Here is a 17,057-nt window from a genome sequence, read left to right as displayed (position 1 = left end):
TTTAATGCATCCTAAGTCCAAAATGATATACTGGGGATCAGCCTGGCTACAGCTTCACTTCTACTTACTGTTCTATTTATGAAGACTGATGACAAAAAACTGCAACAGGCAAATAAGAAAAACAGTATGAAATGCATCTACAATAATATGGAACAATTACGTGTCACAAAATGTAATCACTTGGAAATTCAGTCTGTCAAAGAACTGGACGTTTAATTATTATAATCAGTCTAAACAAGAACTAATTGAAAGCGAAGATTCACTTTTATCTAGGATTTTTGCTCATGAATTTTAAGTATGTTACCTATTAGGATATAACCAAAGCTATGAAAATCCGAACAAATTACCCTCCTTCCAGTAAGCCCTCCTTATGCAGTGCAAGCATGCTCGCTTTTCTTTCTTTTTCTTTTTCTACTTTTTTTTCTGAGACATCCGAATGCATATTTCTAGCTAATGGCTAAATTCTTTTCCATATCTAGATTCAAAGAGGCAGGGGATACATATACTTTGCTATTCCCCTAGAGAATGGATTTATTTTAGGACAGCAAAAACTATATCTACTTTCAAATGTTGCCTCTTCCTCATGCTTCCCTGCCATCACTTGTGAATGTAAAAATTAAAGTACCTATAACTACCTAAGGAAATAAATTTAATTGCACAGATAGAACCAAAGTATGCCCTACTATAATCATTACTGATTTATAAGTGCCATCTTCTCACTTTCTAACAACCTTGATAGCTACTAAATCACAGCTGAAAATACACCTATATGTTATTTACTAACACTGTCCTGTCAGCACTGGGATCAGCTTTTTATTTTTCCGTTGTACTGTGAGAAGTACTTCAGACAAACCCATAACGGTTCCAACATGAGAATTTTCTTTCTATGGTATCCTAGGTTAATTTCATAAGCTAAACTCCTTTAAAGCAATTTCAGATATCTCAGCATCACAAAGAAAGCTTTGCCCTTGATGCACTGCAGAAGTTCAGGTTTGTGCTTCTACGAATTGCTGCCAGGTGGCAGAAGCTGGAGAATCCAAGGTGCATTTCAGGTAGAGCCAAATCTCCTCATGTTTTCTCACCAATTTAAACATTCATTGTTCTGTATAGCAAAATCCAGGTTCAGGAACTGCAGCCATGGTTGAAAGAAGAGCTGTTCTTTTCACTGTCAGTTTGCAAGTTCAAAGAATGAAGTCAGTAGCACCCTCACAAAACAGGGTCTCTGTCTAGCAGCCAAGCAATGCAGTTGCACACGCAGTGTTGTTCCAGTATGACACCCAGGTTTATTCTTTGCTACCGTGTTACCTATAAAAGAAGACGAAACAGTTACCAACGTGGAATTCTTCCAATGAGGAATATAAAACATGCTCCATTGTAGAACAAAACACATCATGAATGAACTAACCCCTGCCAAACATTAATTATACTGTTATCCAAAATACAAAGATTTGTAGATGAAGGAATGGCTGTTTACCATTAAACAGACACCAACATCGCATGAAAATACTCTTCTACTTCATTTAGCTTAGCATCATTTTCAACACCAATGCCTACAGCACCAACGTACCACTTACATCCCCAAGAACCATTCATGCAAAGTGCCCATTCCCAGCAGCACATCTAATGGAAGGCATCTACAGATCTGAGATAACATGATGTGCAGTGGGAATGAACTGCTCTTGCAGCTGCAGTCACTTCTGGACAGCACTTCCCACCCTGGGATCCCATCGTCTCTTCCCCTTATTACACTATGCACACTCCATCAGGTGTGTTACGGACGCATGTGCAAGCCTTAATGCATGCACATGGTGCTAAGCAAACCCAGTGGGCTTGTCTGCACAGTGAGAGGGGTCATATCAGACTTCCCACCCTACCAATGGGTAACAATAAGGCAGCCCGCAGGGAGGAATTTTGGTCAGCTCTGCTCTGTAGCACATAAACATGTTACAAAGCTTAACAAACACATAGCATGGTTTTTATTTCCCTCCCCACAGCAACTGGTTTAAATACAAGCCCTTCAGCTTTCCATGTATTTAGATGTCCCACTCAGCTACCACCCATACATCTAAACACTGAGTAGCATCAGGAGTCTCTCCATGCTTCATACACTTCAAGTCACTCCAATATTTTTGAGTAAGATAGAAGACTTAAAAGTGATTACTTGGCATTTTCTCTCCCGGTGTGTAATTAACCTGAGGAACTCACTGTCCCAACTAGCACTGATCCCAAGGTCTTAGTAGGCTTTAAAAATTGATTAGAAATTTAAATGGTAATGAGACCATCTTCGCTATATAACATAGAAAAAAAATAATATTGAATGGATCTCAAATCTCATGTTTCAGATATAAGTCAACTACAAACCTGAAAGCATTTCATATGTGGGTACGTTTTCTATAATTGCCCACAGAGGTTTTGCTGTGTGTTTACTATTTAAGTATCCCAGCACTAAGCTACACAGGCTGCTGTATGGTTTGGACTACTGGTCATTGTACAGTTCACTATTTGTGCTGAGTTTTAACAATGCAGTTAATACACATCTTGGAGATTGAACTGAGTTTGGACAATTGTTTTACCAAACAAAGTTATATCACACTTTTTCTTCTATTGGGGGATTCTTCCTTACATTCCTTTCCACTCTCTATCCAGTTCAATATTGTATATGCCTCAAGCTTCTGTTCAGAGTCTGGAATTACCTTTATTCTAGGGTTAGGGTTAGGGTGAGGGTTTAGGGTTAGGGTTTAGGGTTGGGTTAGGGTTAGGTTTAGGGTTTGGGGTTTGGGTTTGGGTTACCTTTATTAACCTTACTAGATAATCACCCATGAGTCATACAAAGCATATACAGAGGTAACATGGATATGCTCTTTAAGGTAGCCTGCTCCCTTCTCTAAAATGGCCAATCACTTATAAAGTTTAAGACTCCTCTCAGTAAGATGTACAACCATTAACTTTGTTATTCATATCTATATTTCTGTTGTTGTAGAACTAGGATCTCCCTTGTGCTGTCACTAAGCACACACACAATGAAGCACAGCCCTACCTTAACATGTGTAAGTCTATAGCAGCAAAGGGTAGCAAAAGAAAAGTCATGCAAGAAAATAAAACAATCAGCAATGCAGTAGAACAATTCATATCTAAGTACACATACCATTTGTTTGCTTATCCTTTCAATTAAATACCCTTTAAAGTAATCTCCTATGGTGATAAAAATCAATGTAAAAAAAAAAATTACTCCACATCCCAGCAAAGTAGAGGACGAGTTTAATGAAATAACACTTGCTCTCATATTGCTACATTATGCCCTCTGTTAGACTCACACAAACTCACCAGAGCTGACGAATTTGCACAGGTCTAATTGCAGGCAGGATGATTTGTCCCACTCTAGCTTTACAAAGACATCCCTAAACTCATCAGAATGCATTGCTATATTCCGTAGTTTGCTGGTTGCATTTTTTGTCATGGATAATAAAATAAATGATCCATGCCAAATTTGCCCTTCTATAACTCCCACAGAGTCAGGCTGCCTCTTTTCACTGTTTAAAAGCAAGACTCATAAGCACAGGCTATATTATTCATCTTGGGGTCAGTTGACCTCACTGAACTGAGAGGCAACTGCACACGGAAGGAAGAGACAGCCATGTGAATGAAGATCTGATGCTCCAGTTGTCAATGCCATAGATGTTGTAATCTTATTCAACTCCTACTTGGCCTGTCTCATCATTCTGTCTAATGCCACCCCCACTATCCCTTATTTACATATGAGCAGCTGAAGTCAATGCCTATGAAAAAATTCAAAATCTGAGGGTATTTTATACCTTTCAATAACTCCTCTGACTTAGCAGTGGGGTTGGACATGATGACCTCCAGGTTTCCCTTCCAACCTAAACCATTCTGTAATCTTTAGAAAGCAAATAAGACTTTTCTGGTCAGATTTCTCCAGTGAACTTGCCACCATGGCAAGTGGCTCTGGACCACTGAACTCACTCCACAGTTGCCCAAAATTAATTTTCTCTTTCATCCTGAATTAGAATACATTTTTCTCCTTAAAACAGCCATTATTAAACAGCATTTGGTGTCAGTGTTTGCTTATTAATTCAGATTGTTACCTAATCGACAATATTCATTTCCATTTAAAAGAGGCTGTAAAGGAAAAAGCTAAGCATATGTCTTTGCTGCCATTGCCTGCTGAAAGCTCATGTTTTATGATATATTTAGACATGCAGTTCACTATGACTTGTTGAACTTCAATGCACTGAGCTCACTTCAGACTGTTAAGTAGACAGAGAACACGGTATTTTCTTTCTGCTGGCCATTAATTAAGAAATCGAATGGCAGAGCAAAGCTTATTTTAAAAACAGGCTGTCTCCACGATGGCCCATAATTAGAAATTATCAGAACCAGCTTGATTTCCACTGGTGCTCAGTGTCCCACAGTTCCAATGACGTCAGTACAAATGCTCAACTCCAAAGGTTAGCTACTTCATTCCAAAACTGAAGGGGCTTTGCAGTAGTGCAAGAATACAACTTCAGATAATTTTATACCTTGGATCTACATAATCAGCACACAGATAGAAGAACTGATCCTGGAACGTGATCATCTCACTACACCTATCACAGCAGGATCATTTCTTTGGTTTGACTCCAACATCCAGTAACTCAACTAGGCTGGGAGCGAAGAGGCAGTTCTTACCCAGCACTTTCCTGCCTAAGAACAATTGCATTAATCACTGCTTTCCAGAACACTGAGGAATCCAGCACCGGTGCTCACAACCACAAATGCAATGAAATTAGCAAATGCCACCAACAGACTTCTATCTATATTTAAATAGGCGATCTCTGTACTTGCCTTTGTGGTTTTGACTTTATTTCCACTGCTGCAAGACCACCCTGAATAGTCTGGTAGTACCTTACAGTCCTCTCCATCCAAACAGGGGTTCATATGACACCACCACTTCTGCAGGACAATAGAAGCTTGAAAAAGAAATGGGAAAGAGAAACAGAACACAATCTTTTCTTAATACAGTTGTTTTTTGTAGGTAAGTTTCCTGCAAGCCGTTCAGTTGTTTGATTACAAAACGTAGAACCCACAGTTATTGCTTTAAAAGCTTATCACACTGATCATACTTGAGCTGCAGATGGGGTTCAAAAACTTTACCAGCACACAGAAGGATAAATGGCATACAGACCAACAGTAGCAGAGAGCGATCCAGCCTCTGGAAGTGCCTTTCCTCCTTTGCTGACTACAAAGGTTGCACACTTCCTTCATTTACATGCCTTAGCAAAGAACCTGCTGTAAGGCGGTAGGAAACTAAGGCTTCTTGTTTAATTCAGATATGCATATGTGAGACTGGACAAAGAAATGGCAGCTTCTCCCTCCACTGGGTAAGAAAATAGAACTGCACAGAAGTTAAGCATGTGAAGTCAGTCAGTAGGTAGTGCAAATCAGGAGACGAAAACCATTGAAAAGCATTACATTATGAACTAAAAATCTACTTGCAGCTACACTGCCAGTTTTGCAATATGTTTAGCAAGGCTTCAGTAGCAAAAATTTGCACTGTGCAAGTTTATTAATTTTCTACCCTTAAGCCAATTTTTGTTAATAAGAACACGCTCGTTATTTTTATACCCTTAGTCGTGACTTTTTAATACTGTTGGTAACAGATATACTTTCCCAAAAACTAATGCAGACTTCTGCATGCATTTCTCAGTTTTGCGTTGTTCACAGGATTCATCCAATCTCAGAAAAAAATGCTTCTGAAAAGTATCGGTTTGTAATCACACACAAACTAAACTGGATTTCAAAATAAAACATGGTAGGGAATGCTGATGTAGTTGGTCTGCAATGTTCTACTTGGTACACATTATTGAAGTCTATGCTTTAAAAGACAGCATATCCAAAAGAGATGAACAAAAATAATCTGGTCTAATTCTTCCAAAGCGCTTCTTTTTCCTTCTAATTTCAAGGTAGATTCGTATCTCTGCAACCTTCAAATGAGGGTGACAAGCAGGCAAGCTGACATGGGGATATTGCTGAAACGCTCATTTGATTACTTTTGTTTTGTTCGTGGGCTACATGAAGAGAACTAAGAAAAATGTATTTCTGAAACACCAGTTTAGCTTCTATAAATGATTCTTTCACATTATAAAATAAACGCGTGATTCCTGTCACAACCTATTTATATCCTAGATCATTTGCTTTGATGCTGACTGATTGCTGATGAAACACATGAAACCTGGTTATGCTTCCCTGCGAGGTGAGGGTTCACTTCCACTCCAGATGAATAGTCCAGCAGTTTATTTCACATCTTTTCTACTTCCTAATAAAAAATTGAATAATTTTTATTCAATTTCCATATTACATTAATCTCTGTTAAACGTAACCCACTGCAGAAGGTGAGAAGAAGACTGAGGGCATCTGCAGAGACATCTGGACAGGATCCTAGCGGTAAGATAGCTGCATCTACAGAGATCACATTCAGAGCCAGAAAGACCTGCTGGGAGGCCTGGCTACCACATTACACAGCTCTGCATTGTGCTGCTGTGAGCATGGATGCACTGACATAAGAACTCGCCTGCACTTGGACATGTGAACCTGCTTTCATATTTATAGTGTTACCCTGAAGATATAAGTTCAGCTTCAGACATTGAAAACAACCTCTCTTTCTGCTGACCCTTCAGGTGCCTAGAATCCCTGGTGCCTCAGATATTGTGATAACTCCTCAAATCCAGCCTCTTTCAGATTGTCTTGAGCACAATTTCTTCTAAGACAGCAGAAGTGCACCAAACGCTGCAGGTTTTATTTACCAATACAACCTACATTAACCTGCTTCTAACAATTTATTTAAAAAGGCATGCACTGACTGCCCAGAACTGCAACACAAGAATGGGTTCACACAGCATGCTGAACCACTATCACCAGGTAGCTTCCTGGTCCATGAAATGTGAGCCGTGTACAAAAGGCAGTGAATCAGCTCCATCACTTCCAGCAGTACCATCTTCCACTAAAATAAGCAGAGACATGAAAAGGAAACACTGTGGAGTCAATCTAACTCAAACAAGCTCTTCAATAGCCTGCCTAGTTCACCTTCTCCTCATCTCTTGTTTAGACACTTTCAGAGAAAATGACTCTTACCCTTCTCCTATTTGATTTCTATTCTGTGCAGACATCTTTCTTCTAAGTAATGGAAACACTCTGAAATACCTAATGCAGGTCTCATTCTATTAACTTCCAGCAAATCCCTTGTCCTTTGCTGTAGCACTGCACTAATTCTTATATCCATTTTATGTCCAGTCTCTTAGTTGATCTAATGTCCACTCTGCTGCCTATATATCCTAAATGGCTGTGGCTGTTTGTGTCAAACACGCTCCTGAGATTAGTCTATTAAAATTCTCCATCAGACACTTAGGCTTATCTTCAGAGTGAGAGTTCTTTAACCATTGCTGTCCTTATAACCGTGTGACACCACAGGACTTAAAAGTTTCCACTTTCCAGATTGAGGCACTTTTGGAGAGGCTTCAGGAGATGACTTTTCTAAGAAATGAGAGTAGCTATGTCACACTCATACACAATCACCCTAATGAAGGAAAAGGAGACTGCTTTAGCTTGACATTTGCCAGTCAATTTGCTGGTGGTTACCCTACCAGAAATAAATCTTCTGCTGACATTGCTCCCTAGATGATGCAACTCCATGGAAACAGTAGATTCATAGAGATTAAGGCCAAAAGGTGCCAATACATCATCTTGTCTCGCCTCATACAATTCACTGTGTTGTGCCCTCAGTTGTGTTGGGTTACATTGTCTTCTAAGCCATTCTGGCACAGGTGAAGAAAGTAACTTCTCCCATTGACATTTTTCACAACAATTAAACAATCTCAGCATGAAACACACAGCTTTAGGGCGTTGTTTTTTTCTCTCCTTAAACCTCTTCTGCACTTTCTTCACCTACTTCACAGTGCCTGTTAGTAATCATCATTTTCTCCCCGTGAAGGTATCGAACGTGCTGCAATCAAGTCACTTTTCAATCTTCTGCCTGATAAGCTGAGCTGATTCAACTTCTTCAGTTTCTCGATGCATTGCATTTGTCTTTATTAACACAGGGTTTTTTTAAACAGGTTCAGCTCCCAACAACACAGGACTATGCCATGTGACTGCCTTGGGCTCATCATTAGTTACTCCTTTGATCCACCACCTGAAATCCATACATTATTTTTTGGCAGGATATTCTATATTTCCTTTCAGGTCACTGCTGAAAATTCTGCAGAGGGACAGATCTGTGGCACCATGAAATCCCAGTAGGTACATGACATTTCACTGCTACCTCCTACTGATGACTGCATGGAGATGCGTGGTTTTGGGATATGATAGGCCACTGACACTAAGCAGTGCACGTATGAAATAATATGTTTTATGGTTTAAAGTTGAAGGGATTACAATAAGTTTATTTAATGATTACTTTGTATTCTGCTTAAACAAATCCACGTTATCTGTAGTCATGACAAACACAGATGCCTTTCCTACCTCACTGGATTAAGCTTTCCCTATAAATTTTCAGCAGACTATTCATTCTATTGTATGTTTCCTTTTCTTCTTTGAATACTGACACAGCATTAGCATCCTTTTGAGTTATCAAGTATCCTGAAATACATCCAAACAAGGTAAAAAAAAAAAAGGAAATCTCCTCAGCCATTTGTACTTTTATCTGCTTGCTATGTATTGACTGACTACTTTAAGTGTAACTGTTGATCATAGAGAATGAGTTGACCTTTGTTAAGCAAAATTTTCTATAGCTGCAATCAAGTAGTATAGCTATAACTCAAGGAAGAAAAAATATCTACAAATGAGGTGTGCCTGCATACAGAAGCAGTAGCCTTGCTTTTCTTGTTTGCCAATACTTGCCAATAGCTTTCAGAACTAAGTTTAAATACACAAAATAGAGCTTCTTGTTAGCTGCATCCAAAATACAATTATCTGAGAGAGAAGAAAGTTAATGAGTATGTCATTGTGGACAAGGGATTACAGAAATATCCTGACCCAAAGACTTCTAGCTCTACACTCTCATTTAGGATACCACAAGCAATCCTACTATGCTATTTAATATCCCAAACTATAACACTGACTATAGTCTTTATATCTTTCTTTTTAGACCAGCTAATCTGACTATTGCTGCTATCAGTGTTTAAAGTTTCTGGGATGAATGACACTGTAGAAATGCAAAGCACTCTATAAATGTTAGTTAGGCCCCTCAACGCTGTAGGTATTACCACACCACATTGAAAAGGAATGGCTCATATCACACAAGGCACTTAAAAGTTTCACTTGATGTAGTTATAAGATTTAAATATTTTTACATTCCTTCCTGTACAATTTTAACACGTTTTCCTTGAAAATTATTCAGATATTTACTCTCTCTCTGTGTCTGAATGTAATCATGCAAACATCGAGTCTGACTTCTATCAAATAGAAGGCTTTCTCCAATTCTGGTAGCTCTGAGTATTGGTACACTATGCTCTGTTTCTCTTAGCCTTACATACAGTACTGCTTTAATAAAGTGCTGCTTTAATCTGACCTTGTGTAAAGTTCTTCATCATCTGTCAAGCTATTTCAAGATGTAAATATCCAGCTGGCCTATGACTGCATCCTAAAAACAATCATGACAGGCTTTATAAACCTATTTTACGGCCTGTTTATGCAAAAGGGCACAGTGCCCAATACCTATCAAAAAGGAGCTGCATCTGATGAACTAGATTCTACCTCCACCCAAATTAATCAAAAATCTGTCACTGAAATCCTGCGGGAGTTGGGTCTGAAAACTCACATGCTGAAAGAGTAAGGAAATCAAAGGGAAAGAAAAATAACATTTTTAAAGCACCAAAACCATAAGTACAGATTTCAGATGAGGGAGGCTTATTTTAATTGTTACAATTTTCAGGGGAAATAAATATATATATAAATGTAGCTGAAGGCTACACAAATGTGGTTTCATTCCAGAACAGAACAGCGAGTACAGTTTGTCCAGACAATGCTGAAGTCCCACATCTTTACTATCTTCCATATTCTGAGAGAATCTATTTGCTGCAGTAGTCTTAATTTCTTGTGGATGAGCTACAATCAGTGATTTGCCAGCCTGGGTGAAATGAATGTTAGAGCCAGCTTACTGTGCTGCCTGGATCATAAACACTAGAACAGAAACCAGACCTTCATTTAAGAAGAGCAAGAAGCGGCAAACTTCTTTAAAATCATCACATTGACATCAAAATAATTAATTGTAATTATGTAATCATGTAAGCAACCATTTATTTGGTCAAGAAAGAAAAGTGTTATTTCATTCTTATGGCTTTATTTTAAGGCTACCACTCAGTGCTGAACGTAAAACATGAGCTCATTTACCCTCTTCCAGTAATCTCTTCAATGCTGCTAACAGCTAAAATATACAAAACCTGAAGAGTTCAGTCAGTGTTAACATTTGGTTGATTTCACCCTGCTTATTTTGCTTGCCACCATGACTTTCTCAGTTATTTCCTTTCTGAACATGTGCTCTGGAGAGGTTAAAGTCCAAATAGAACATGTTTATAGGTATATACTTGGATTTAGAAAACATTTTCTATAAACATTACTAAGCACTAGTCGTTTTTTTAATCAAGATTTCAATCTGTAAAAGCATCTGTGTGTATGACCAAAAATCACATTGTCTGACACAGCCGGTGGGTGGCACCTGATGGACTCACATTTGGTGAACATTACATGCCATACTTCCTCTTTTTATCTGAACACAATCTAACACGTATGTAATGTGAGGAAGGAACTGCAGGCAGCAGCCACTATGTGCGTGCTGTGCATGTTCTAAAGCACAGAGATAATTGCAACTCTAACGCAAATAATGATTACTGCTGGATAAGGCCTGAAGCTCAAAGAAAATACTTTATAATACTACTGTAAGACAGTTGCTCTACAAAACATTTTCTTTTGGTTAGAAAAGTTATAATTCAAGCATGTCCCTCCCTTTAAATTCAGAGAAAATGTAGGCAAATCAGATATCCTTCTGTTTGGCAAAATGGTGTTAGAAAACAAAATGTCTGTATCAGTCTAAAATACGCTAATTCAAGAGGTGGGGGTCTTTTTCAGAAAAGATTTCTGGTTTCCACAGCATAGAAGCCAACTGAAGGCTGTGTACAGAGTGGGGAAAAACACATTTAATCCTGAGGCTGAGTAAAAACAGTTATAGTTTCTATGCTACAGCAACAGAAAAAAACACTGAGTGTAGGCTTAGATTCTTGCAGGGAAAAGGAACCAAAAAGAGAAGCACTACACTAAGAAATGAGGAGGAATCAAAGACTTCTACTATAGAAACCAAAACCTCACATTCATAATATTCTGTCTTATTTAATTTCAACTATACTTGAAGGTAAAAAAAACAGCCACTAAATTCTTTCAGCAAGTATTTGCACTGACAGACTGAATTAAGCTTCTACCATATCATACATTTATGTCTTTCTATCACCGAATGTAGTGTCACCTTTGCAATCCTTAGGCAAGTTTAGAACACTGACTGACTTTTATTATCCATCATACTGAAAAGTATTTCTGATGCTTGCTGTATCACCTGAAAACAGAGGGCATTTCACCTTTAAAGAGAAAAACACTTAAATTCTACTGTTAAAGCTTATTATGCTCCCAAATTACAAGAAAAGAAAAAGACATTCTGCATGTATTCAGTTTTATTTCTAGAACTAAATAGCTCTGGAAGTTTAAGAAAAATGTTTTTGAGGCTTTTGTTTTGTATTTAGCTCATAAAGGTTGTATTTCACACAGAAAAGCTTGCACTGCTCTGGTCTACCAAGTCCAACTCATCTGGAATTACAATGTATACAATTGAGTAGACATGGGACCCTAACACATAAAATGGTGAATCACCCATCTGGAAAACAGTTTTCAAGATCAGATATCCCAGCACTACCTGCATGCTTGCTCTTAGGGCTGCACTTATTATCCAGTGACTTTCCAGTCACGTTATTAGGACTAAAGGTAACTGGAAGGGTTAATATCATTAATTTAAGTATTTTATTTCTGCTGTTTCCCGACCAGTCTTAAAGTAGAATTCTTATGAGAAGAAAAAAAGAAAGAAGTTTTGTTGGCACAGACATGAAATGGACGAGTACATATATTAAGAGGATTAATTACACCCGGATTTATGCACAGACTCATTATAATCAATGCACAGCGATGTTTTCAAAATTAACAAAAGGAAGGATTATGCTTTAGAGGCAGCGGGGAGTCAAACAATCAAGGAGAATAAACTTCTCAGACAATCCTTATGAGCTGTGGGTGAGCAGGAGGGCTGCTTACCTTCCACACATGAGGGCTGAGCCCGCGTTGTCCCAGCCACCTGCCCCGGGAAGCAGGAGCACTTGACTGTTTGCGATCGTTCCTCAATCCGGTTCTTATTGCAGCAACGATGCACTGCCACAACCTCGCATGTCCCTTGCTTGACTTGGTGCTGGCCTAATAATTGTAAGGATAAGTGGATGGAGAGCAAAATAAAACATCAATGCATAAAGAAAGAGCCAACGCTCTTCAAATAGACTGAGAGGATTGGCAACCATATTTCCTCAGGGCACCGAGCTCCTTGTACTAGACTGCTTTTCCCTACCCACCTTTGCTCAGAAACCCACTTCATAATACTCTTCTCTTTGCAAAACTCATTTCCACATGCTCCCTTTCCTGAACTGCCTTCAAGTGCTTCATCTTGCATTTGTCTGTCTTACAGAGCTACTCCATGAATGCTCTTAATCTATGTTTGCAAAGCACCTTGTCAATAAACACTACTGTGGAAAAGGGTGCTGGTTTTTGTTTGATTTTAACATTAGTAAGCAAGTTAGACAGATGACAAAAATATTCACCACCTAACTACGAGAAGGGACTGAAGTACAGATATTCATGTAGATGTATGCATTATCAGAGCTAACGAGATGTAGCAAAACAAGTGAAAGCATTACAGTGGCAAGCTTGTAGAACTGCTCTGCTTGCCCACTCAGTATCTGTAATTAATTAAATAGAGAGTACCTTGCTCTGATTCAATACAGACAAGTTTACATAGTTACGTCCTTATAGGAAAGATGTTACCGAAGTGGAAAACCTTCAACAAAGTTAGCAGTGAAATTTAGGCCTCCAAACAGGTCTACCATGCCAGCAAGCAAGAAGAGGATAGCAAACAAATATATACATAATTTTTAGAGGTTGGCTTTGCTGTTTGTGTTTTTGTTCCACAAGTACTTCAAACACAGCTGGAGGGCTGCCTGACTTTTCTTGCCAAATTTGTATTCACAACCACCTCAATGGGCAGAAAACTATGTATACAAAATCCTGGAAAGGAAATTTAGTCTTTATTTGAGCACTGTAAATGTAAAAAGAAATTCTATGTACAGAGGTGTTTGGATGTTTTCTTTTTTCCTCAGGAAAAAGCCACACTGTACTTCTAAGCAAAATATGCTAGAGCAGGAAAATGCGTAATGCATTTTAAGGAAAGTAGGAAAAATGTTGAAGACAGCATAAAAGTATCTCACACGGCTACTGTATTAAGTTTACTGGCAGACTGAATTTCCATGCAAGTACCTAATACCTGTTCCATAGTAAACATGAAAAAAAGGTGAAAACAGCTATGAGCTTGTAGGGCAGCAGCTTCTCTGTAAGTCAGTAAGAAAACTAAAAGCACAAACAGACAAACTGAATTGGCTGTGCCACTTCATTCCAGAGTATGATTCTACAAACACCTTCAAACAGTGATTGGAGATAATGAGTAGATGGACAGAGATTCTGACAGAAAAGATTTTGTAAATTGAGGTTGTTAGTCTGAGAACATTTCTCTATTTATTTATTTATTGGATCGAAGTCGTGTTTGGAGTAAACAGGGGAAGTTTCCACTGGCTTAGAGTAGTGGTCTTGCACTCACTGGAGTCAATGGCAAAATTCCTCCTGACTACAAGAGAGCAAGGTCACTGGGCCATCCCTTGAGAAGGACATTTTATAATGAAGTGAGGAAAGAAAAAAAATGGAACTGCTCAAGCCAAATACTTGGGTTTGCTATGTATCTCACCTGAAAGGCCAAGTGGCCAGGTCTTGTTTAATTAAAGTCATTATTCACCCCACATTAGATGCCAAGATAAAAGAAGAAGCCATTTTGTCAGAGACTACATCATAAGGATGGACTAGAGCCAGCTCCAGGGATCAATATGCAGCTGAAAGAATATCTCCTTTCAAACCCAAATCCTGCTTCCTTGAGGTGAATAGTCCTGAGAAGTCAATACCAAAATAAATCAAACAGGATTTGACCCTGAACACACAGAAAAAACAAGCAAACAAAAAAATACACACACAAAAAAAGCCAAGGGCTTGCTTTCAATTACCTTATTTGAATTTTGAAGCACAGGCATTGCTCCTGTAAAGTGCTGGGAATGAACAGGAGCACAGATACTTGTACAAGGCAAAATTAAGCTACATTGCAGATGTGTCCTGTGGCTCAGTAGCTGTTCTGCTATAAGCTCATTCACGCACAAGCAAGTAAGAGAAGGTGTTTCCTCTTTGCTGGCAGGGGTAGGATTTTAAGGTTTGAGAGTGCTGCTGCCATGCAAAGGAAGACAGAGCTCCTATCCTTTGTCCCTAGCATACAGATCCTATGGAGTAAAACAGTGAAAGGTACTAAAAAGCCAAAGACATCTGCATGCATCATTTGCATTAATTGGATTGCCCTTGTAATAGTCTTTTCCCTCCTACATACTCACATCTGTATTTCCTCCTGCTTGTTCACGCACATCTTAACAACCCTTCATTCTGTTGAACACCCGTATGCATTTCCTCTTAATGTTCAGGCACATTTGTGAACAGGTGCTGAACAATTGCTAAGCATTAACAAGCTAGCTCTGTGCACTATTCTTCTCAACATTCAGCAATCTAGAGGACAAGCACTCAGTGTGCAAAGCAGCTTTCAGAGTTCACAAAACTCAACGAGTACTTAAACATCAACTCAAACAGGCTATTCGCTGCCTAAATCTCTTGAAACCTATCTTATCTACATTCAGGTGCCCAAAGGCAGAAAAAAGAAAGAACACAATAATATTTTTCTGCACATTTTAACCTTCGTTTTGCACGAGATAAACCTTCAGCTCAGATTTAGAGTACATTTAAGTTATGGCTGAGAGTAGAAGAATCAAAATACTCAAGAACATTCTTAAAACATTTTATAATGAATGGATTCTCAGGAAGACAACGTACTAGACAAACGGGAACTGAAGAATTGTTTTTAAGCGAGAAGATCACAGTAAGCAAATTCTATGCTAGACACACCAGGAAAGCCATTCCAGGGAGAACTGCAATGAGAGACAGGCAGAAAACCAGAGTTGGGAGAGCAAAACCCCTTTGGGCTCACTTAAAAAAAGACTATAAATTCACAGCTCTTCACCTGTAAACCTATTCAGATCTGCAACCTAAGGGCTGTCAATATTTGCAGTTGAAATTCAGTTACATCTTCACATTTAAATAAGAGAACTCTCCAAGGAGAGATGCATTTTATCAGCAACAGAACTAGAGAGAGGTTCTTGTTGTTGAACAACTTCTGCATACTGAAAGAGGAGATGTCTGCCAGTCAAGCACTGTGGAGAACCAAGGACAAATCCTGAGAACTATAGGACACTGGGCAGCCTCTGGTAGGAGTTTGGCACGGGTGATGTTCTACATATCCCTCATCTCTTAGCTTCTTCAGTATTACTAATGCTAACTAATGACACCCTCTCTCTCTCTCCATATAGGACTCAGAATGTTACTAGCCAATCCTGACCACGTGCATTTCATCTCTGACTAATTCTAATCACTCCCAAAGAGCACTCTTCCAATGCAACATGCACACAGGCCACATGCCTTTATCAGAAAGGCTTAATCCTGGATAACCTCCCCTTCTTCTAATTTCTTAGCTCAGAAACATATGGAAACAACACATATAAAGAGAGTTTTTCTGTTCTGTAAGTTGTTCCTTTTGATGAGGTAAGCAACTAACTCTGAGAAGAATGTATCTAGGATAACACAATCCTATCTCAGCACATTCTTCACTGAGCCTTGAAACCAGCAAGCTTGGTCTGCACAAAAAAACCTTGCATCATTTATTTAAAAGGTAAGGGGATGTCTGTCAATAAAAAGATGAAGCTAATATTACACCAACAGTATTAGAGACAATTAAGTTTAAAAGTCAGCAATGCAGTTTGGAAGAGAAAATCACTCTAAGAATCTTGGTAACAGTTCATCTGTTCAGCCTTCATTTCATGTTAGTTTTTGCTTATGAAAGTGCTCACCAAGAGGTGAACATTCCTCCAGAAACAAATAAGTAAAGGAAATAGAATTTGTTGGTTTTCACATTTTGTTACCTAACATACATTTGAGAACCTTGAGATCATTGTTGCACTGTTTGTTCACAAGTGCTTGAGAAATGAGGGAAGGGGAAATGGAGAGGGGGCATTTCTAAGGACAACAGATGTTTCTACAAGAAAAAGTTGCAAGTCACTTGGAATATAGAACTAAGTCACCCTCTTCTAAGATGAAATGAAAGCAGAGGGCTTCTCTGCTAATATTTCACCCATCACTGAGATTTTTCACAATCATTTCACATTCACATCAAGGTCCTGACCCACCTGCTCTCTTTCAAGGTTGCACAATACTTACACAAACGCTTTCTCATAAATGGTCTCTGCATAGACAGTTTGGTCTGCTTTTGCTTGTAAAGCTGTATCTTTTCGCTTTTGGGCATTAACGAGATAACTGTTCAGAGGCAGTCCAGATCTGCCACAAAAGGACTGCTTGCCAGATAAATAGACAAGCGATATCTTCCCATAATCACCTGCCCAGGAAAACAGGCAAAACAAGATGTAGTACAAAACCAAGAAGAGAGAAAAGGTATTCAGCTTGCTATCTGTCCATTACTTTCATGTTCCTCAAATACGCAGCAGTATTGTGGTTACTGAAGCTAACATCTGTAACAAAGCAAGTAAGAAGAGAAGCAGCGATCTCCCACATTAAGAATT

At 38.8% G+C, this 17,057-nt stretch overlaps 1 protein-coding gene across 1 annotated transcript in view; it reads right to left on the bottom strand.

The window, feature by feature from the left end:
- Positions 1 to 423: 423 nt before the first annotated feature.
- The window catches only part of TAFA4 (TAFA chemokine like family member 4), a 67,287-nt gene continuing 50,653 nt past the window's right edge, over positions 424 to 17,057 (bottom strand). The window contains exons 4-6 of the mRNA XM_072347347.1: positions 12,340 to 12,495; positions 4,843 to 4,967; positions 424 to 1,305 (exon numbers count right to left, since the gene is read on the bottom strand). Of these exons, the coding sequence (XP_072203448.1) occupies positions 1,294 to 1,305; positions 4,843 to 4,967; positions 12,340 to 12,495 (293 nt within the window). The 3' untranslated portion in view covers positions 424 to 1,293. The remainder of the gene's footprint in view (positions 1,306 to 4,842; positions 4,968 to 12,339; positions 12,496 to 17,057) is intronic.

Source organism: Excalfactoria chinensis, chromosome 12 (assembly GCF_039878825.1).
Source record: "Excalfactoria chinensis isolate bCotChi1 chromosome 12, bCotChi1.hap2, whole genome shotgun sequence".
NCBI lineage: Eukaryota > Metazoa > Chordata > Aves > Galliformes > Phasianidae > Excalfactoria > Excalfactoria chinensis.
This window is presented reverse-complemented; position numbering and strand designations above follow the sequence as displayed.